Source organism: Varanus komodoensis, unplaced genomic scaffold, assembly GCF_004798865.1.
Source record: "Varanus komodoensis strain SLA01 unplaced genomic scaffold, ASM479886v1 scaffold5, whole genome shotgun sequence".
NCBI lineage: Eukaryota > Metazoa > Chordata > Lepidosauria > Squamata > Varanidae > Varanus > Varanus komodoensis.
Genome location: NW_025336087.1, coordinates 9,049,348 through 9,073,475, shown reverse-complemented (window position 1 = coordinate 9,073,475; position 24,128 = coordinate 9,049,348). Strand labels below are relative to the sequence as shown.

Here is a 24,128-nt window from a genome sequence, read left to right as displayed (position 1 = left end):
AGGGCTGGTTATCTTAAGGAATGCCTCCATGCATATGTGCCTGTCCAGTCCCTATGGTCAGCTATGGAGATCCTTCTCCAGGTGCTGACTCCGCAGGAAATTAGGTAAGCTACGAGGGGGAGGATCTTTTTTGCTGTTGTACCTTAAGTCTGGAATCAGCTCCTCAGGGAGCTGTGCCTGGTGCCAACATTTTTGGGGCCAGACCAAAATCTTTTTATTTTCCCTATATTTCAACTGTTGATAATTAATTATTGATTTATCCATTTTTATTTAGGTATTTGTTATTTTTGGTCTTTTTTTGCTATTTTTGCTATTTTTGAACAACTGGTATTTTTGGTATTTTTGAACTATGGTGATAGTTGTTCTTTTGATTATAGTATGACCATAGCTGTTACTAGTATTATTTTGCTTGTGTTATCATTTTTGTTTATTATACTTTATTATAGTTATTCTTATACATTTATTATCATTTCTTAATATTGTATTTAGTCAATGTCTTTTATTTATTGGAGATGATGAGGAAATGATGGATTATGTTGGAAGGGTCCCTGTGTATGGCTCCTGCTGCCTATACTGATGTTTTAAATTGTATTGTATATTTCCTGTGTTTTTATGTTGTAAACCATTCTGAAAGTTCATTAGCTGTGCATGGATTATAAAACTTGTTAAATAAGTGAATAAATAAATGTTCAATTGAAACATGTTAAAAAAGTGTAAATAGGTGCACCAGAAGGTAAGGAACAATATCTCCCACCTACTAATGTAATCCTCTTGATTTCAAGGGACACTTCTTAATTCCCCCGCTGCCACTACTTTCCACAGATCCTTTTTGAAGCACTTACTGCTTTGATTACTGTAGTTCACTAACATTTCTAACAATGGAGGGCAAATTTTCAAACCTGCAGTAACTCAGCAATAATTGCAGATGCAGAAATTTTTCTTCTATTTACTTTCCAGCCATTAAAATTGTGTAGCCTTTCCAAGAAATTGCACAAATAGCCCCCAACAGGTTTTTTTTTTTTAAATTTCACAGACAGCAGAACCAGACAACACAAATGGGACAGAAGCACTGCTTACAGCCACCCTCCTATGGAGCACCATTCATGCCATCTCATTTTGCTGCCTTATCAGTTTGCTTGTTTGGAGCTGTCAGACAGCCACTATAAGTGTAGCCCCAAGTTCTTTGAAAAAGAGCTGCAAAGCAATCTCTCTCCTTCTGGACTAGTTGGAAACGTAGGGGAACCTTGACACAGTTGAGGACACTGACAAATGCCAGTTCAGCACTTAAAATGGAAAGGATTATACCACTAAGCGGGAAATGTTCCCCACTCTTTTCCAATACAACTACTATTGCTGCACTACCACCCTTTTTTCAGTGGTTTTCTTTTGCCAATTTGGCAACTGGACCCTGGAAACTGCACACAAGTTAGCTTATATGCAATTTTGCCTGTTCAGAGCTGTCCACTGGATTTTGTGTCTCCCCCTGAGAGCTAAAATATACAAGAAAACTGATCAGGTAAGACTACACATTTAAAAATGCATTTGTACACTTGAGAAAGACAGACAAAAAAGAAAATTATGAACATATTGTGCAGTTTTCTGCTGCCAAAAGTACTATTTAAAAGACTGGCAAACCAATGACAGTTGCTTCGAAGTGCCACTTGGCCAACAGTGGATGGGTGTTACTGGCAGCAGCAAGGGTGAGCATCTGAACAATTTTCACTCTTGCTGAACAGCTCTCTACCTTATCCTGTGACTCATTATGAAATTGATTTAATGGATTCGGATGACACAACAACCCATCATGGACTAAACAGCCCTATAACAAACAATGGGGTGTCAAGGTAGTTTGCCAAAAGATAAGCCACCCTGTGGCAAGCAGTGAACATTCAGATGACACAAGAACCTACTTGTGGCTAGTTTACTGTAATGCTAATCCGGTTGTTTTATTTAAAGGATTCAATTTTTGTCATAGTTCGCTCCAAATATGTTTTTCAGTGAGGTGGCGAAAAGCTGTTGGCACCCTCTATCCTAGGCATTTAATTGGTGGCATAGAGATTGGGATCCCCCAGCCTCTTCCCATACCAACTTAACCATGGCTTAAGCATAATATCAGTACCAATGCCAATCCTGATAAATATCAGCCAGGTTACCTCTTACCCAATGGTTTGCAAGCCTGCTTCAAAATGTTAATGTAAGAAACCTAGTCAGCATTAACAATGGCTTACATGCAGATGTGATATCCTTTAAAGACCCATCAGCACTCCTAGGTTAAGATATAACATTAAACATTACAAGGATATTTCAGTGCCCAATCCTATGTATGCCCAACAGCTCATAGCATTCCTTCATTCAGCTATGCAGGCTGGGAATTATAAAAACGAATTATTAGTTCCATCTAGTAGCTTTGCAAACAGACATATATGGGTGTTTCTCATGCTCTCTTACACACATACAATATTGGAATACTACACACCTTTGGAAGCTCTTCAATTTGATTAGCATCTAAATAGAGTTCTTCCAATGTCTTTTCAAAAGTAAAAATCTCCTTAGGCACCTGCTCCAGGCTGCAGTGAGAATAATCGAGTGCTGTGACAGTTTCTTCTTCTCCACGCAAACAGCGGCATGGCACCAACCGCACAAACAAGTTTCGTTTTGTTGTCATTTTCAGGCACTGTCATGGAAAGAGCAAATTTTTAAAAGGTCATTAAAAACAACAAGAGAATTAGGAAGTCATAAAAATTGTGCCATATATTCTATCAAGTATGTAAAATGTTTTTAAGGGACAGAGTATGTACTGCTCAAATTCCCAGTATACACATAGTCATTTCAGATCATATGCATACATTTTTCAGGGTTAAACTATTCAGGAGCAGATGAAGTAGCCTCTTTAAGATGCTGTACTTTTTCTGTAAAGAAAAGGTGAAGGTAGCAACACATTATGAACAATCATACAATCATAGAATAGTAAGAGTTGGAAGGGGCCAGAAGGCCATTAGGTTCAACCTCCTGCTATTGCAGGACACTAAGTTACACCATCCCACTCAGATTACTGCCAGATGCTTTCTGAATGTCTCTAGTGAGGGAGACACAACTTCCCTAGGTAATAGGTTCCACTGTCATACTGCTCTGGCAGTGAGGAAATTCTTCCTGGTATCTAGTCTAAATCTGGTTTCCTTTAGCTTAAGTCTGTTATTCCATGTCCTACACTCTGGAATGAATGAGAAGAAATCTTGTTCTCCTCCTTTGTGACAGCCTTTCAGGTACTGGTAGAGTACTATCATATCCTGCCCCAGTCTTCAATTCTTCAGATTGAACATGCCCAGTTCTCTCAATCTTTCCTGAAGGGGCTTTACCTCCAGTCCCTGAATCATCTTTCTTGCCATCCTCTGTTCCCTTTCAAGCTTATTTGCATCTTTTTAAAACTTGGATGCCCAGAACTGGATAGAGTACTCCAGGTGAGGTCTGATTAGTGCCGAGTATAGGAGAACCAGTACTTCACTCGTTTTGGAAGTGATATTTCTGTTAATGCAGCCCAAAACAGCATTTGCCTTTTTTGCAGATGCATAACACTGTTGGTTTATGTTGTGCTTTTAATCTACAACAACCCCAAGTTCTTTTTCCTTTGCAGTAGGTTGAGCCAGTGGTCCCCATTTTGTAGCAATGTATCTGTTGCCACAGCCTTGAGATTCTCTACTCTTAACAATTCTAATCTCTCATCGACATGGAAAATCATGCCATACCAATGTTTGTGAAAGTGATAGCCAAATATTTATCTTGTGCAAGAAAACAATTACGTTTTCAAGTGTTGAAACTTGGGCAGAGGACTTCTTAGAAGTGGCAGGCAAGGATCGTGTTGTATTTAATACTAAGTTGATGCTAGCATTAAATTTAGGTACATTCAGCTGGAATTCCTAGAGCTATGTGAAAATTAGCTTCCTGTCTTTAGCATCTAGCTCAGCTTATCTTCCTCCTCTGATATGTGTTGATTTATAGTACTGAGGATTTAACTTTGTTTTTAAAAGTACTGTTTAAATTTGAATTACAAAAATATAGCAACATTAATTATATCCCTTACTCATTTCCTAATTAGTTTTCTTGATGGCATCTCCAAGATGCTTGTAGAAGTTCAAGCCATTATAGGACTTCTCAGTGTCAGGATCAGAGCCTGAATAACTCTGCAAGTGCTCGCAGAAGGAGGAGCACCTTTGCTGGCACTTGCAAGGAGCACCTGTGGAGCAATTATGCAGTGCAGCTGGAGACCCTGAAGACCAGCATAAAAGGCTTCCCTGCACTGATTCTCCTTGCCATAGCAATGCAAGTGATCTTGGTGACTTCTTGTGTTCTGGCTCCTGCCTTGCTCTGGTTAGTTGCTGGCTTGCTCCAGCCTGTTCCTGCCTTGCTCGTGTTTGATCCTGCATACCCTATCTCCCCTTGCCCTGTTCCTGTGTGTTTTTGCTTGCTCCAGTCCACTCATGTTGGGACTGCCCTTACATTATTGTCTTACTGGCATCAGACCACTGGATAGTTTCTGGACTGTGCTCTGACTCTCCCTCTCTCTCTGTGTGTGCCAAACTTGAACTGCTTTCATCTGTGCCTTCAACCCGGACTAACTGACTTGCCCCAAGCCTCTGGCCCACAGTGAGCTCTGGACTCAGCTCGAGTTTGTGCCCTGGACCTGGCATTCTGCCCCTCCTTGCTGCCACCCACGACCCGGCCCTCACACTAAGCCCCTACACATCATGAGGCATTCAAGCTAGAGAATGATTGGGTATGTCCAGGGAATTGTGGCTATATCACTGAATGAGGGAGCAGTCCCTGCTACCCTCAAGACAGTGATACAACCAGTCTTGAAAAAGTCCTCCCTTAATTTTAGGGGGAGGATTTACAAGTATTCATAAACCACTTAATCTGAAGATTTTAAAGTAAAGCTGTGTGCACAAAGCATAAAATAAGGACAAATTCATAGTATTGATTGTATCTATGTAAAATCAAAGGCTTGCATAAATAGGTCTTTACAATCTGTTTAAAAATAAAAAGTGTTGCATATGTCTAATTTAAGGGAAAATTTATAGCGGGTGCCACTATCCTAAATGCCATACTCTGAACAACAGTGGAGCAGACTTCAAAAATATACAGCACTACCACAAGGGCCTCAACAGATGCCTCAAGGATCAAATGGATCTATAAAGGAGAATATAACTAGATTCCAAGTTGTTTAGGGCTTAACATTACAACCAACAAAACCTTAAACCTGGCACAGTAGCAAACAGGCAGCCAGTGCAGTTTCTACAGCACAGGTATAGTATGCTGCAGATAGGTCATTCCGAGCTGGAACTTCCGGACCAAGCTTAAGGGCATCCATTCAAAATGAATTGTAATAAACCAACTTTTAGATTATCAATGTTTGAACAAATGCGGCCAAGCTATCCTTGTCCAAGAATGCCTTTTATTAGCCAAAGCTGATAAAAGACACTGAGTCATTGAGACTACTTGTGCCTCTAGTGTCAAAGATAGATCCAAAAATATGCCCAGATCACTCAGCTAACTCTTCAGAGGAAGTGCGATCTCATCTGGAACACAAAGTCTAACTGCCTCTTGGACCTGGAAGCAACTTGTCTACTAAGCTGGTCATTATCCAACCTTAGTTCATTGCCTCTTACCTAGCTCACTATTGTATCCTAGTACACACCTAGTTAAAATGTAACAGAGAAACATAGCTGAATGTCAGCATATGGATGACCATTTTGTTCCACCTATGTTAACGACTGCTTCTAATGGCTTCTTGCATGTGCATACACATATACACACAGACGTTAAACAGCATAGGGGCCCTTCAGCATAACTGCCAGAGGGTTGGATACTGAAAACTCATTGCTCCATATCCCCTTTATCAGATGTTCAACACCATGGGGTATCCTGATGCACTCCTTTGCACAATTGTGAGTGCGCTGCAAATCAGTCTGCCAATGTCAATCCCAGGACCAGTTCCCCTCAAGGAAGGTCTCTTCCTATACGAACTTTCTGTGCCACTGTGATCTTCACTGAAGGACTTGCTGCCCGTGTCATGGTTACAACAAGGAGATGTGTCTTCTTTGCAGTAGTGTGCCTTCCCTGTGGAATGATCTCTGTTCTGTGGTATGACAGGCCTCTCTGCTGGTATGTTTCGAATGTTTGTTGGAAACATATCTGTAAAATTTGGTTTTCTCTCAGCCATGAGCTATGTTGATGAAAAATATAATATGATACCACTGTGTAGTTTTTGTATTCTTCTAGTAAATTACACTGGAATTTATTCAAATGAGAAGCAAATATTGCTAACAAGCACATTTGGTAGGCATATATACAGTGCCTCCCTTCCCCTTTGACTTTTCCACATATTTACCTGCTACAATCTGGAACTGAAATGAATTTGACTGGTATTGTTGCCAGGTGGTACACACAAGATACTCAACATGCTGAAGGTGTAAAATATATGGTGGCACAACCATTAAATAGACAAAAACAAATTGGCACTTGTTAAATAGACAAAAACAAACTATTCATCCCTGTTCTGCTGTGACATACATAAATAAGTTTTGGTGCAAACCACTACCTCCAGAAGTCAGTGTAAGCAGTTGAATGGAGACTACCTGCATGCAATTCCTGTACCATATGATGTCAGATTACATACCCTTGTTTTTGGAAGACCCCAGAGTTTGTTGGATAGCATATGTTGGATAGAAGACCAAGAAGCTATTGAACAGCTCCAAGATGAAGTTGTACAGAAGCACCAGTCAGGGTTGGGTTGTAAAAAAAATCCCAAACTATGAATACTCCATTACTAAATCCATTATTGCAAAATGGAAAGAATATGGCCAGGTAAGGAAGGAATTAGTCAAAGAAGCCAGTAAGAGACAAATGATAACTTTGAAGGAGCTGGAGGGATCTACAGCTAAAATGGGAGACTATGCCCATGAGACAACTATCACACAGATGCTCCACGAAACTAGTGGAAAGAGACAGCCATTGGTGAAACAAACCCATAACAAAGTTCATTTGGAGTTTGCAAAAAGGCATGTGGGAGGCAGAGCAAACATGTAGAAAAAGGTTCTAGCTCCGATGAAATTAAAACTGAACTTTATGGCCTTGCTATAAAATACTAGGTGTGGTACAAAGCCAGCAGTGCGCAATGACTTGAAGAAACCTCCCCTGATAGTGAAGTACAATAGTGGCAGCATTATGCTATGGGAATGTTCTTCGTTGGGTCAGACTGGGAAACTGGTCAGGAAGGAGGGCAGGAAGGGTACAAGACAATTCTAGGTAGAAAAACCCTGTTTCCGTCTGCAAGGAACTTGGGATGGGGACAGGAATTCACCTTCCAGCGGGGTGCCATCCTAAACAAAGTATCAGTGAAGACAAGAACCCGAATGTCTTAGAGTGGTCCAGTCATGGCTCAGAACTCAGTCTGACTGAAAATCAGTAGCAAGACTTGAAAGCTGCTGTTCACCAACAGTTCCCATCCAACCTGGCAGAGCTGGAGCAGTTTTAGCCAAAAATAGAAACACTACACAATCCAGATATGCAAAGCTGACAGACCCAAGGAGACTTGCATCTGTAATTGCTGCCAAAGGTGCTTCTACCAAGTATTGACTCAGAAGAGTGAACACTTATAATACCAACAAATGGAAGTTTGTTTTTGCTTACTTAACTTCTATGCTACAGTATCTTCACAATGTATAGCATATGGTAACAATGACAATTAAACCCTTTTCAATTCCAAGTTTCAATTTTTCAATACAGCAAATTGGAAAAATCAAAGGGGGTGAATAATTCTGTAAAATTCCGTTTATTAAAAAATATCCATAACTTCTGATTTTCCACCAAAAGTTCTTGTGACTATTCCAGTACTTCAAAACCCAGCATGACATATGCATTTTTAGATAACTCAAGAGTCATACTTACCACTGGGTTATGTTCTTCTCCCTGCTAGTTCTTCCCTGAGCTTTCAAAGCCAACATTCTAGGAAAGGAAAAATGATAATCTTAGCCAAAATTATATATATATATATGTGTGTGTGTGTGTGTGTGTGTGTGTGTGTAAGCTACCTGATTCCTAGTCATTCCTATCAATAAGTTGCATTTAAAAAATTAGAAGAATTTTAAATCTTTAAAATTCTGTAGATGCTTTTCCAATACAACTTAGACTAGTCAGCTGAACATCCTGGCTGATTCAGTTTAAATCTGAAAACAGACATTTATCTAATTATCTAACTCCAATTCACCTTCTGTTTTTTGATAACACATGTTCTCTCTCTAAAACTCTGGAGGTGTCCATTTTAAAAGCAAAAATAATCAGAATATTAATGAGCTATGAAATTATTATACTTTAACTATTTATGTATCATTCTAGTTAAATTGCAATGCACATCACACCAAACATGGAAAAGATGCATCATCAGCATCATAATCATCACCAGCACCACTCTCAACAGAAATATAATTTCAACATGCATAAAAATATTCCTGCCTCCATCCCTAAGAAATGAGTCTTACACATTAACCTGAGAACAATGCACAAACTTAGATATTAGGACAATTAAAGGGATCCACTTATCAAAAGGGATGCAAAAAGTTAAAATATTTGAAAGGTCACTTTATGAAGTTTTAGCTATCTGTACTTCTGAAACACAGTTCTATTGTACGAAGCAGATGGTAGCTGCAGTCTGCTTTTATTTAAACACACACACCCCACACCAAAAAAAATCAAGGAGGTGGGAGTTTTATAAGTCACCCAATGTGATCTCTATTCTATATTTAAATATTTCATAACAGAATATACATGACTGTCCTTGTCTATTGCTGCACAAACAACTTCTGTGCCACATACAATATACACTTGCAATAAGGACCACAATCCTGGTTTCTCATTTACATAATTACAATGAGAATATAGCCCATCACTCTTGGACTGCTTCACACGCAAACATAAACTATAATTGTACAGTTAAATAAACCTTTTCTAGGTATCAGCTCCTTTTATGGAAATGTCATGAGTGGCGGCTGCACCGCATATTAGGAAGCTTTAGTTTAGCAAACTCTAATTTTACCACACAAAGCTGCAAGTTTAACAAAGGTCCCATGACAACATTCTTTTTCAAATGAGCAACACTTATTTTCTAGAAATCCTTAAAAACAAAGTACTAGGAATTATACAACCTGTACATACATATTTATTTATTTAGGGGACTTCTATGTTGCCCCATTCGCAGAAGCCTCGGGTCGGCTCACAAACCATAAATGAATAGAATTCAATAAAGCGATATAAATTAACAATATAAATTAAGTCATTATCAATATGATTCTTCACTGTGCATGGGCGATAGGGGATTCCATGGGCAGAAATTTTCTGATGGGGGAATATGATTCTGTTAAGTCCTCAAAGCACACAGGAATATTGTATATGTGAATCTGCATCATACCAGCCTGCAAGGAAGAATGAGAACTCTGTCAGTTGCATTGCTTCAATAAGCAAAGAAGATGGATGAGGATCTGTAAAGCACATACAGAATTTGCAACTAAGAGGTTAAGTCATCTTCCTCTTTACCTGTATTATGGAAACTGAACACACTTCCCTTTTAGTATTTTGTTGCTTAATTTATACATCGTTTTGTCTTTTTTCACTAAGTTTTGCTATTTTAATCATTTTCTATTCCTGTTTTGAAGTATACTTTGTAAATCATGTGGAGCAACTATTTCCTGGAATGGAAAAGAATATAAAATTCTTTAAACAGAAAATATATTTAACTGCATGAGGAATGAAAGGAACCCTACAGGAACACAATTTACAGGGGTTGAACATAATTTTTCAGTATCATTGAAGAAGAAGCAGAACCATGGCAAAGGCAGCCTATCCAGAAGGCTATCATAGCCCACTGGCTATGAAAACCACCCAAAGGTCTAAGAAAACCATAAGTGAATTGACTGTCACACTCTCCCTTCCTTGTCAAGATCACCCCACAGGCTATCCAATGCAGTGCCACTTCCAAAACTAGGCTAGACTGAAATCAATTTATAAGAATGACAATCAGTGTCATCTCTATCTTTTTAGTACAGCCTGCAAATATATATACACATACACACACACACACACACACACACATTTTCAATACAATATTCATTACGGTCTGACTATTAAAAGTATTTTAACAGTTTTGCTAGCAAGAGGAAAAATAATTCCAACTCAGTAGTAAGATTAATGAACTAATGCCATTATACATACAGGATTTGTTGCAATACCATTAAGAGATCAAAAACGAGACAGCTTGATAATGTCACAGATAAAATAATTCAGCCTAGTTCAATCTGGTGTCACGAACGATAACCATGTTGCTCTTTTTAAGTTCTGATAAGATAACACAGAGAAAGCTAGAGAATATTTTACATGATTGACACTGGCCTGGTGAAAGTGCTGAACCTATCCCTGGGCTGACCACCACAAACCACAGATGACTTATTTGAATGTAAGAAGAGCAACACCAAATCAGCTAGTTCCTCAGCAGCTAGTAAACAGAGACATGCTACTTCTATAATGGACATGGTATATAGCCTTTCCTCCATGAATTTATCTAATCCCCTTTTAAAGGGAGATTTTAAATTGGTGGCCATCACTACTATCATGGAAGTGAATTCCACAGTTTAACTATGCATTGCATGAAGATGTATTTGCTTTTATTTCTTCTTAATCTCTCACCACTTAACTTCATGGGATGACTTCAGGTTCCAGTATTACGGAAGTAAAAAACGTTTGTCTATCCACTTTCTCTTTTTTCTAAACTCTTGTAACCTTTCCCCATAGGGAAGTTGCTCCAACCCCTTCAGGTGCCCTTTTCTGTACTTTTTCCAAGCCTACAGTATCCTTTTCTAGGTGTGACAACCAGAACTTTAGAATGCTGTGGCAAGACTGTTAACATGGGGCAGTTACACAGAGTATGTGACTACTTTCTTAAAACAACTACACTGGCTTCTAGTCAGTTTCTGGCCAAAATTCAAAATGCTGGTTATGATCTGAAAAACTTTATATGAGGCTACCTAAAAGACAGCGTTTTCTCATAGAAGCCTGTTCAGTTTTTAAAATCAGCAGTGGACACTTTTTCTCAGTACCACTATCATCAGAGACATATTCAGTGGAGAGGACTTTCTTGATGGCTATTCTCAAACTTTGAAATGCCCTGCCAAAAGATGATAAATTTCCTCCCTCGCAGCTGTCTTTTCACAAGGGCTTTTTTAAAAAAAAATTAAGCAGACCTTTGACATATAAGCTGTATCTGGTGTTTTTTTTATTGCTATGCTTTCAATTGGCTTTCACTGTTAGCTGACTTGAGCACTGTTCCTGATGGAGGGCTATAAATGAAACAAACTTAGAACTTGCATGAACTTAGATTTCTCTCATGACATAACAGTAAACAAAGCTGCCCACAATTAACCCTTTATGCAGAGCAGTTAATTGGTAGCCTCTGGCTCAGACATCAAAAAACAACATGTAGACATGGAGCATATTCCCCTTAGCCACTGAAGTTGACTGCAGTGACCCTGGATTAAATCTTTGTCACTCTATATCTTGCCCCAAATAAAAATGAAAATGGCATCTTGTTCCAGTTTCCACAACAAAAGCCTGTGAGACCTCCTCCACCTTCAATTAATTTTAAGTTATACAAATATCTGCCTTTTTTCTGTTACAGATGCAAATGTCCATTTTTCCCAATATTTTGTGTTAGTTTCCTGTAGAGTTGTCTTAATTGTTAGTTTAAGAGAGAAAATTAAAACAATATGTTAAGTATTTAAAGTATTTAATTGCTGATCACTTCCTGTTTCCTAAGTGGAGGAAGGAAGAAAAGGATTGGCTACCTTTGACTTGATTTTCACCAACAGAAATGACCTAGTGGATAAAGTGACAGTTACAGGAACTCTGGGGAAAAATGACTATATCATGCTTGAATTCTTGATTTTAAAGAAAGCAAAGACCAAGTGTATCCAAACAACTACTCTGGATCTTAGGAGAGCCAATTTTAGACTCACAACAAGAAAAAGTAAGGTCCTGTGGCAAACAAGTCTAATGAAAATGGAGACCAAGATGGGTTACAAATACTAACATTCCAACCAAAAAAAAGGTAGAAGACAACAGAAAAGGGCAATGTGGCTTCACAAAAAGCTTATATATGACCAGAAAACAAAGGACATGTACATGAAATGGAAGGCAAGCCAAGTTACAAATGAAGAGGTTAGGCAGATAGCATGGAACTGCAGGGATGATGTTGGGAAGGCTAAAGCCGAGCCGAGCAGAGCAGAGCAAGGGATCCTAAAGGCAATGAAAAGCCTTTTTCAGATATGTGTGCAGTAAAAGATAGAAGAGTGATCCACCTATTCAATGACTGCAAAATAAGAACAGATGACAAAGAAAAGGCAGACATGTTCAACTCCTACTCTAGCTCAGACTTCTCCCAAAAGACGGTACATTATTTCCCTGCCAAAGGTGAAGATTGCCATTTGAGATTGAAAGGCAATTGGGCAAGGAAAAATTATTTTGAACAATTTCAAATCTCCTAGAACCCTCAGAACTACAGCCTGTTACCTTCATATAACAATAGATGACAGAAGTGGTGCCAAGTGACTGCAGCAGGGCTAATGCTGTTCCTATCATTAGGATCCTATGGTGGGGGGGGGGGGAGAACTTGTGGACTATAGAACAGGAAGTCTTACATTAATCTCTGGGAAAATTCTGGAGCAGACAGTCTGCAAACACCTTGAAAACAATGCAGTGACTACCTAAAAGCCAACATGGATTTGTCAGGAACAAGTCCTGCCAGCCTAATCTGTTGTCAATTTTTGATTAGGTAGTCCCACTGGTGAATGCAGAAATGCTGTGGACATAATATAACTTGACTTCAGAAAAGCTTTTGACAAAGTGTTCCATGATATGATGATTAAAAGTGGACCAGATGCAACAACTATCAGGCAGATCCACAGTTGGCTACAGAATTTGACTCAAAGTGAGCTCATCAATGGCACCTCCTCAAACTTGGGAGACGTAGTAAGTGGGGTACTGCAGGGTTCAGTACTGCACTAGCATGCTTCAACATCTTGATTAATGATTTGATGCAAAGTAGAGGAAACGATTACCAGATTTTCAGATGACACAAAACTGGATGGGATAGCTAATGCCCTAGAAAACAGAAATAAAATTTGAAGTGATCTTGTTCAGTTGGAGCTCTGGCCTGAAAACAACAGAATGAAATTTAATAGGGACAAAAGCTAAGTTCCACATCTAAGAAGAGGAAACCAAATGCATAGTTACAAGACAGGGAATACTTGGCTCAACAATCCTCCAAGTGAGAAGGATCTTGGAATTGTAGATCATAAGCTGAATATGAATTAAAGTGATGTAGCTGCAAAAAAGGCAAACACTACTTTGGGATGCATTAATTAAATTAAGCCTCATTCAACTCTTCCAACTACAGTATTCTCTGATTCCATGAACTCTATGATTCTTTTCAGTTTCCAGGGTTTAACATGTGGGAGCAGTGACCTGCTAAGACAAGGCTGAACACATGGGGACATTCTATTGCCCTCTGGGCCCACAGGAGAACACAGAGCTCTAATTCTGACACCCAGCTTAGGCCTGGAATTGAACAGTGTTGGGATGAACCCTGTTGGAATTCCCACCCCCAAAAAACTTCAAGGGCTTCCTCTTGTGCTCAGTCCAGTCTTCCAAAGTGAACTGAACCAAGAGGAAGTCTATGAATGTTCATGAACCTTCACCTTCACAACCAGCATCCTTCTTCTGCATCAGCTGCAATGGCCCAAAAGGCTGCTTGGTGTTCACAGGGGGCTGCTTTCCTGATGAAATCCTCATGACCAGCTTTTTTCAGTGCCAGTTGCAGCCACTCAACTAGAGACTGTTCCTGGCATGTGAGAGGGGCATTGTTTATGAAAGGCATGAAGCCTGATTCTTAGCAAGTGCCACATGAATGATGAGCAAAGAAGAGGTAGGGTTGGAATTTGCACCTAATTTAGCAGTTTTCGATACCATTGACCATGGCATCCTTCTGGGGGAACTGTCTGAGCTTGGAGTGACTGGCACTGCATTGCAGTGGTTCCACTTCTACTTGGACAGTAGACACCAAAAGGTGGTACTTGGAGGATATAGCTCTATCCCTTGGATTCTTGTATGGGGTTCCCCAGGGCTCAGTCTTGTTTCCCATGTTGTTTAACATCTATATGAAACCACTGGGTGAACTCATCCAGAGTTTTGGAGCATGTTGTCATCAATATCTTTCATCTTTAGCAGGTGAAGCTGTAGATGCACCTGTCTGTGACAATAAACTGGATGAGACCTAGCAAACTGAAACTTAGCCTAGGTAAGACTGAGATGCTATTAGCAGATGGTTCTTCGGACCAATGGATGGAATTCAATCTGTTCTAGATGGGGTTGCACTCCCCTTGAGGGAGCTGGTTCACAGCTTGGGGGTACTCCTCAAGCCATCTTGGTCACTTGGGATTCAGGTGACTTCAGTAGCTTGAAGCACCTTCCACCAGCTTTGGTTGTGACTCAGCTACACCCCTGTCTGGACAGAGATGGCCTGCTACCTGTGATCTATGCTCAGGTAATCTCTAAACTAGATTACTGCAATACACTGTACGTGGGGATGCCCTTATAGACTGTTTGGAAGATGCAGCTTGTGCAAACTGTGGCAGCCAGACCAATAACCAGGGTCAGACAATCTGATCATGTAACACAGGGGCCCTCACACTTTTTCAACAGGGGGCCAGTTGACAGGTGCCAGCGGTGGGTGCAGGCCGCCAAGGCGGTGCTGGCGGGGGGGGGGGGCCGGGGCGGGGGGGGGGGGGGGGCGTGTGTGCACACGTACAGGCTGAGACGGGGAGCACATGAGGCGAGGCGCCGGCTTGCTCACGCGCACACATGGTGAGTGCAAAACCTCTGGGACGAGCCAGTTAAATGGACATGGTGGGCCAGATCTGGCCCACAGGCCTTAGTTTGAGGACCCATCATATATCACAAAGTTTAATTCAGAGTGCTGCTTTTAACCCACAAAGCCCTACATGGCATGGGGCCATGAAACCAGATGGAACACCTCTACCTGAGCAATATGATCAATTTCTGGAGCCTATCCCCGAATGCCACCTCTGTCTGTCTGTCTATCTGTCTATCTATCTAAAGCTTAAAGCAGGCTTGGTTGGTGGCAACAAGAAGGACCTTTTCAGTTACAGAATGAGTTCCTCACTAAGGTCCACCTGGCACCAACTTTATTATCTTTTCAGGACACATAAGGACACATAAAGACCATCCTCTACAGCAGGGCACTCAAGTAGTTTCTTGGCCCTGCTAGCTAACAGGTCTGAATATTTTTCTTTTTTCATCTTTAAGTTATTATTTTATATATTTTAACTTCTAATATTTAGTTTTAAATTTTGTATTGAATGCTTTTAATGATCTTTTAATATGCTTTTATAGAACTTATTTTTAATATGCTTTGTGAACTGAAAAACTCCAGCTATTGGCAATTAAAATAAATAAATAAATAAAGACATACGTGCCAAGACCAATAGATCCAAAGCTTTAAAAGGCAGTAGGTGAGAACCAGACAATTTCAAGTTTAGTAGGAAATTCTGAGAATCAAGTGGAGACTGAAGGGATGGTCCAATGATATGCTGCCAGGTTAAGAGGGTAGGCCAGCTGAGAAACATTAGGCTTCCTGCCACTGCCCCATAAGCAACATGATCCACCATGAAGGTAGAGTCAACTATTTGTATCACAAAGTCAGCCTAGCTGGTCAGCTTCAACACAACGAAGACTTTATTTTGATGGCCTTTCCTTTGATCTGCTTGAAAGGAAGGGGAAGACCTGTTCTCAACACATGGGAGTGTCAGGCCAAAACAGGTTGCCCACCCCTGTTTAAAGATCACCCGGCTTAGAGCCACTGTACAGTACATATTTTACATGCAGATCATACCAGGTTCATACCAGGTACCCCAGTTTCAAACTGCAAGGCTGGGAAAAGTCTTCTCTATGCCTGTGGTTTTGAAGAGCCATTGCTAGTAAGAATAGATGGCACCAAAATGGATGGGAGTACTATTTTAACTTGGTGTGAACTGAAAACAAGAGGGGAACAGGGCAAACCTTCATAATTTTACTGGAAAATATGTTTTACCTTTAGTGGATAATTTATCCTATTTGCATAACAACTGATATAATTCACAGCTGTACGAAAGAAGGCTTTTTCTGTTAGGATATAAATCTACCAAAGTCTGGTAGATGAACTGCTGTTCCAGGAAAGGAGAGGAGAAAGCTAACCAAGCACTTTTTTATCAACCTTATTAGCAGTAATTAAACTTTTTTGATAACAGTATTACTACAGAACTGCTTACCTAGGATGGTCATATTTAAGCTGCATAGAAAAGGTTCTTTGACCCTCCAATCTGAAGCTTTATTTACTAGAGCTGCCTTCTCCAATATTTTTGGACCACAATTCTCATCATCCCCAATCAGCATACATAATATTCAAGGATAATGAAATTGTAGTCTAACAGTTTTGGAGAATGCCAGATTGGGGTAAGCTGCGCTAAAGTTTAGGCTAAGAAGCCAGTGATAAAAACTGTCAAAATATATTTGGCCTGCTTTGTTGTATGTTTTAGATTTTATACAATTTAACTTTGATGTTGCTTTACTGTAATTACATAATTTTTATTAATATATCTTAACTGACTCTGCATAGAAATATGTAACACAGTTTTCTCTTGATAGCATATTTTGGAACTGATTACCTTTGCTATATTATCTATTTCCTCTTTTCTGGCAAGGAAATAGCCCTGAAATTTTAAAATGCCACTTCAAAGGCTCTCCCTTTTATACAAAGTCATAGATTAAAGCATTTTTCATGTCACTGACTTAAGTGAGTATCAAATGTTGCCAAGGTAAAAATGAATGTCAATGAAATCATACCTTCCTAACCTGCACAGCAAACCAGGAACAATCATACCAGGACAATAAAAAAAACTTTGACTGTTGTACAAAAACTTATTTATTTATTTATTGCCCAGATTGTGCAATGTGTTCCCCAGAGAGGTTCACTTGGTGCCGAGTCTATACGCTTTTCAGCATCAGGTTAAAACCTTTTTATTTAAACGTTATGCTAAAATTTAATAATTTTAATACCAGTCACTTGGATTTATTTTATTTGTTATATATTATTTTATTGTATTGTTTTTATTTGCTGTAAGCCATCCTGAGATGATTGTCGTAAAGGACAGCATACAAGTGTTTTAAATAAATACATTTATTTAAAACATTTTTATCCCGTCCTTTGCAACAAACCTTAGGATGACTTATAAAAGGTTAAAATAGTAATATAATAATACAATTAAAACATGCAGTAACAACGCAACATAAACAACATTTCAAACTAAGGAAAAGGAGGAAAGAAAGGAAAAGAAAGAAAAAAGAAAATGCCACTGTATAATTCTAATTATTAAAGTGATGGCTAAATAAAAAGGTCTTGCATCACCACCACCACAACAATCATGCAACGCTTTCCCCTCTACTTCTGATTTTGGAATACAGCAAAGGAGAACAACACAAAACCAGCCACAAGGGAAGCTCAAACAAAATCATAATGACAGGAATCATTAAGAAGTATAATTTTTTTTTCTAGTAAATAAATTTAGACTTATCTAGTAAAAATTTACCTAGTAAATAAATGCCAAATAAAAATATTCCCAGGGATTACCATGATTGTATTCTATCTGCTTACAAAAAGATGATAAAGCTATCAGTAGTCTTTAAATTACGAGATTCAGCATAAGCTGCTTAAACTGGATTCATACACAGAGAGCATGGGCTACAGTTAAACAGCCATTCAAGTAATTCCCGCCCTGATAACAGAAACAGACAATCCTTTTTATATTATCCCATAGGGCTCTGAACTTATTCCTGGGGAAAGAGTAAGTGACTATTTTAAAAAATCATTTCAATTTTTTAAAGGCCAGCTTTACATTTTGAATGGATAAATGTCACAGTAATTAAAAAAATAGAGAATATATATATATAGCTACCCGCCACTCATCTTTTTCAACAGATTCCAACTCTTCTCTGCTACAGTTGTATGGGTACCTCCATTTTCACTGTCACTTGTGAGTTACATTTTACACTGAGACACACACACACACCAATGACATTTAAATATATCCTCACATAGGGACAATCATTTAAAAATACAACTCTCAAACTGCCAAGCTTGCCAAATACTGGTTTTGCAATTGTCATCGTTTGTTTGTTTGTTTGAGTATTGGTATGCCGTCCCATACCATAGCCTCAGGACGGCTTACATAAATAAGAAAAATAAAATAAAACATAATACAAATACTAATGAGCTAATGAAATGGGAAATTTTTCACATAAGAATAAAGCACTATTAAAGCAACCTCATGGGCTTTAATGCTGCACAGCTCATTTTCCTTCTACTCATCCACTGTTCTAGGCATGGTAGGTTGTATTTCTGTATATGCCGGAGATTTGATTTTTAAAAAATTACTGCAACATTCATACTCATTTTCACTTGTATTAACACTTGGGTATATAACTGGGATATATGATGCTCCAGTATGTTTTCCAGTATGCCAGACCCATGACTGACACTTTGCTGTATTTTTGGACTTTAATATTCAGGCAAATATTTTAAATATGAATACATTTCTTGCAGGTAGAGCAGAATTCTGCCCAGTTCCCTGAATGGGCAGGGGATAATCTACTTGATACCAAGTAACCTTTCCCCATCCATCTCCACTTAAGAGTGTTCCAGAAGTTTCTATCAACTTTGGTAGCCCTTTAAACAACATCTTAGTGCATGGGTCCTCAAACTATGGCCTGGGGGCCAGATCCGGCCCACCATGCCCATTTGGACCAGTCACGCACACGGGCCACCACCCACCTCGCCCCGTGCACGGAGAGGCAGCGGTTTGCTCACTCGGAGACAATGATCCCCAAGCGAGCAAGCTGATACCTCATGTGCCCGCCTCTTGGCACATGCCTGCCCCTGCTTCGCCTCACCGCGCATGCCTGCACACGCTGCCCTTGCCGCTGCGCCAGCCTGTGTGCACCGCCGGCACCACCTTTCTGACCTGCGCCCAGCACCAGCACCTTTCAACTGGCCCCCTGGTTAAAAAGTTTGAGGACCCCTGTCTTAGTGGGCTGACTATGATTCTCTTGAACTGAGATGCTCTTTCTCCCTTTTTCCAGCAACTTGGAACATTTCAAAGTAAAGCACTGCCTTCTCGCCTCTGCCATCATTGCTTCTTAAGAATGCTTCTGAGTGAACAAGAGACTCCAGAAACATTTGCGCAAAATGAAGACAGCAGCTGAAGGCACTTGCTTTGCTGTATTCCCACCTGCAGAGAAAAAAACGTTGAAGTTTAAAAAAAAACAAAATCGAAACAATCAGGAGATTTTGGATGTCACTGCAGGCACTTCGCACGTATCTAAAGAAAGGGCCACTGGCATCTATGAGCACAATGTTGTCAGCCTCAAACTTAAGAGCTTACAGTTGGGGTTCAAGGACTTATAGATGGCTTATAAGGCCCTTATAAGGTTGGCTTATCAGTATCAGGTTATCTGATAAACAATGTTCTCCTGTAGGCTACCCTACATTCTAAAGGATGGGAGGTTGCTGACCATACTGAGTTTCATGGGGAAGACCTTCTCAACAGTAGTGCCCACCATGCTGAATGATTTCTCTAATAAGAATAGGCAGGTTCCTAGTGCAGAATGCTTCCACCTACAACTAAGGCCATATTTGTTTCTCCGGACATTTCCCTGTGTGCTTGCCCTTGGTTATTTTAACAAGATTTTATTGTTTTTGTCACTGTTTTAATAATTCATTTTAATGTATGTTCTCATGGTTTTATGTTGCAGACTTCGCTAGATTTTAAGAATTAAAATCAAAGTCTCCAAAGAAATAGTACTATCTAACAGAAACAGGTATCATGACGTGACTGATGTCTGACTAACTTTTGAGGATGTTGGCTAATAAGTTTAATTTGCTCCAACAGTTCTTTAACGAAAACAATAAAACCAACACCAGTATTATAGCATACCTTAGTCAAAAACTGTGAATACAATATTCTGCAGCTGCATAACTGCATTTCACTTTTAGGTAAAATTATATTAAAAGGAAAATTCATCAAAAAGAGCAAGTATTTGAGCACAGGAAACTGCATCAAGTTAATGTTGAAACCATTCAGATCAGCTAAACAGGCACTCTGGGGGAAAGGACTGCAGGCAAAAGACCATGACTAATTATTCTCCCCAAACATGAAACTGTACCAAAAACAAGGTTGATAACAAGTAAGTTATATTTGCTCAAGAAAAACACAGTATTCTTCCCAAACAAATATGGCATTCATTAATCCGATGATGATGTGCAGTCATGCTCCAAAAAGAACATACGCAGGGGCACTGTTCCATACCATCAACTTTCCTCTCCATTAAGGATGCATCATTTCTCTTCTAGAAGGCTGTTCTAGGTTTTTAAAACTGTTCAAGCAAAACAAAAAAGGTTCCATTTTTCCCTTTCTATTTTAAGGAGCAACAATGTTTACTTCCTGACTAATTTACATTTATTCACATTATGCTAGTACAGTGATTTCCCAAAGCAAATACACTTGAAAATTCACCCTTTCAGTTACTCCAACGAGGCATAGTTAAAGCCAATGCATAAACAAGGAAATCAGCTTCATACACACACTTTAATGTATTTTTTTGTACCCAAGACATAAGGCAGTATATTCTGTGAAACAATATTATAGGACTGATTCTCAGAAAAGTATATATGGGTTGAAAGGGTTGCCTCTGTATCATCTACCAAACAGAAAAATCACTATTTGTATGATAGGAAGGTCAAGAATTACATTTTGTGAAGAGACTCCTACGGCCAGACTCTTTAAAGTATAGAGAAAGAGACAAGATAGCACTGTGCTCCTTCTTTTTTCCACACAGAGTTGTGACAGCCACAGCATCTGAAGATTTAAAAGTCTACTGACTTTGAGTAGCAAGAAAGCAGGGACTTTTAATTGGGTAAGGACATGCTGATAATCCTGCACTTCATAGTTTTTTCTGCACAAGAAACAAGGTGCTTTTTCAAGGCTTGCAATACCATCTTCATTCTTAGTTATCCAAACCATGGTGGATTGGGAACTGAGTGAATACTTTGCCAATTTTACTAATGAAAGAATATGTAAATAGAAAATGCATGCTCAACAACAAAAACACTTTGGAAAAATGCTATAATCATCTGGGATATCTTTGATTTTCTGTGCCTACCCTATCCAAAGATCTTCAAGGGTTACCTACAATCAGACAATTATAAGCTTAAGTTAATTAAGCCTTTAACTAGTTTCAAAGAAAATGAAATATTTTGTACTTTGCGAAATTACCTATAGTCATAGAAACAGAGTCTAACTTGGAATGGAGCCCAGGATGGAAATATGACTTTGACTAACTGCAATAGATGCCTGGACTAATGATGGTCTGCTTTTCTTCTGCATAAGTGCCAGTTTTGTGTTGAAAAAACAGATACACATGCAGTTTTGTACAGAACCAAAAAATTACATTATTTCACTATGGATGTTATAAGAAGTCACAAGAGATAATATATATACATTTGTCTTGGCAGATCTTCTCTGACACCAAAACAAAGAATTTCTAATTAAAACCCTTTATTAAAGCTGACCAGCTATGCTAGTTTTGTACTCTTTGCATTCCAGAAGAAGACTGTAGAATTCAATAACAAAAGAAACAAGTTAGAATACTGCCCATTAGAAAAATATGACCTAATGATAAAAATCTGATTCTGTACTGAATAACGCTCTTATCTGTACTGAAAAGAGTAAACCATGCCTTCAAGGTTTATCCTCCTGCTTAAGGGTCAATCTCTTGCAGCATCTGACAGTCCTCAACGGTTTGCCCTCTTAACCTGAAGCTAATGAGGAACTAATTCTGTTATGCCTAGTCCCCTCCACAGTAGAAGGCTCACTACACTTTCCCACAGAATTTGAAACTATCCTATTCTCAGGGACTACATAGCTTATCTCTGGATCTACTGGCCTAACATTCCAGCCACCTATTCTGCCCCACCTCATAGTCTTTTGTAGAAAGAGTGAACCCAACCTCTCCATCGCCTGTCACATCTGTGATCACATTATGAATTGATTTTGAGTCGGAAAAAACACCTTATGTGAAACAATCATAAAAATCTCCAGAAAAAAGAGCAGCTTTACCCCGCCTTATAAGGCTTCTATATATATGATATACCAACCATAATGCAGCTGTACCATTCTGTAAATATCTTATTTTATGTATTATATTTATATCATGCCTTTCCTGCAACAAGCTCAAGCTGGCTTCTTACTCCATTCATTTTATCCTCACCACTTGAAATAAGTTACGTTAAAAGACAGTAATGGTTCAATGTCACCCAGTGAGATTTAGAACTGAGTGGGATTTGAACATGAGTTTTCTTGGTCTTAGGCCAATATTTTGATCATATTGGATCCTTATCATCGTATTGTCTTTAGAGTCGGCATATACTCAAAAGAGCAATAACCACTACCAGAACAGTGCAGCTACTTATGCTGCATTACTGGCACACTGAAGTGGCATGATGCATATGTTATAACATGCTTTCTGCACAATATGCTTAGTTAGCATGTAATCACTGAACTTATGCTGCAACAGGCAGCAATCAAGTCACAAAAATGAAGCTGTAGCAAGCAAAGGAAATGTGGTGGGGACAGGACTGTTTTATGCCGCGAGGAAACCACATGTTATCAAACAGAGCACTGATGTTAGGTGCTCTACCTACAGGGTAAAGCATTTTCCAAATACTGCATGCTGGATTTCTAGCTTATTCCTTTGGCTAGTAGGCCTGGAATTATATTTTTATTTTAAAAGCAAAGTGGCAGTTGTGTCAGAAACACCTAGAAATCACCTATTAAACTGGTAAGTATTTCCTAAGTCTATCAAGAAAACAAATGAGGACAGCCATGATGTGCTCCAAACGCTGACTTGAATACTGCTAATTTTATACTTTCTTTTTTCTAAAAAAGCACTTAGACTTTACGCCTTACAGACACAAAACAGGATGTGGTCTTGACAGAAGAAAGAATATTAAGAAAAATGTGCACTTTTTGGTTATTTGTGCACTTAGAACATCAGTAAAGAAATCTGATCATCATCTCAGAGAATATTACTACTAATACTACTAGAGTAGTAGCATTCTAGAGTAGTAGTCTTCTAGAGTAATCTGTGATCTAAGTATTTGTTACACTTATATTGAACCCTTCCTCAGAGAAGTTTTGAGTGGAATTTTACATTTTACTTTTACCTTTTACCTTCACCAAGGTAAAATTAAAACAAGAGATTATAATGGATTCAAAGTGCCAATTCAAAACTGGCTTTTCTATATCCCTGAACTCTACTTCTGTAGAAATATTTTGATTAAACAACAACAAAGATGCAGCTTACTATCAAGGCTGCAATGTTAATCAATTAATCAAAGTGTCCAATTAAAGTAATGAAATCATTTAAAAATGCAACCTTGATTATTTAGAAACTGCCCCCAAGCTAACCTTTTGCCTCTCAACCTCTTCTAATCTTGTTGTTTTGAAGCTTCCTGCAGCAGGTGCCCCACCCAATCAGCCAGGTGACTGAAGAGGAAGCTGAGCAGCAATTTTCTCTCACTTTTTATTGGCTATATTCATGGCAATAAAATGTCCTTAAGCTATACAAGAATGCCTGTGAGACACACATTTTAAAGGTTTAAATTCTTAGCAACTTACTCACACACTGTGCCACCCATAGATTCCAATCCTATATATACTACATGTAAGTAAAATGAGACTAGCATCTGAGTAGACATATATAAAATTGCTCAATTTTCCTTTTGGCAAAAAAAAAAAAAAAAAGGATTAAGTCACAAGTATTAGTGGGAGCAAAGTGAGACCTACATGGACTACACTGCACAGAATGAAGAGGCAGGGAAAATCCTGAAAACTGTAAATCTGTTTTGTTATTTTTATTGA

The 24,128-nt window shown here is 38.9% G+C and overlaps 1 protein-coding gene across 2 annotated transcripts in view; it reads right to left on the bottom strand.

Annotated features, from left to right (window-relative positions):
• ERBIN (erbb2 interacting protein) overlaps positions 1-24,128 on the bottom strand; it is a 105,255-nt gene that overhangs the window by 65,932 nt on the left and 15,195 nt on the right. For both annotated transcript variants that reach the window (XM_044446796.1, XM_044446797.1), the window contains exons 2-3: positions 7,945-8,001; positions 2,477-2,674 (exon numbers count right to left, since the gene is read on the bottom strand). In XM_044446796.1, coding sequence (XP_044302731.1) covers positions 2,477-2,665 — 189 coding nt within the window. In that variant the 5' untranslated portion in view covers positions 2,666-2,674; positions 7,945-8,001. The remainder of the gene's footprint in view (positions 1-2,476; positions 2,675-7,944; positions 8,002-24,128) is intronic.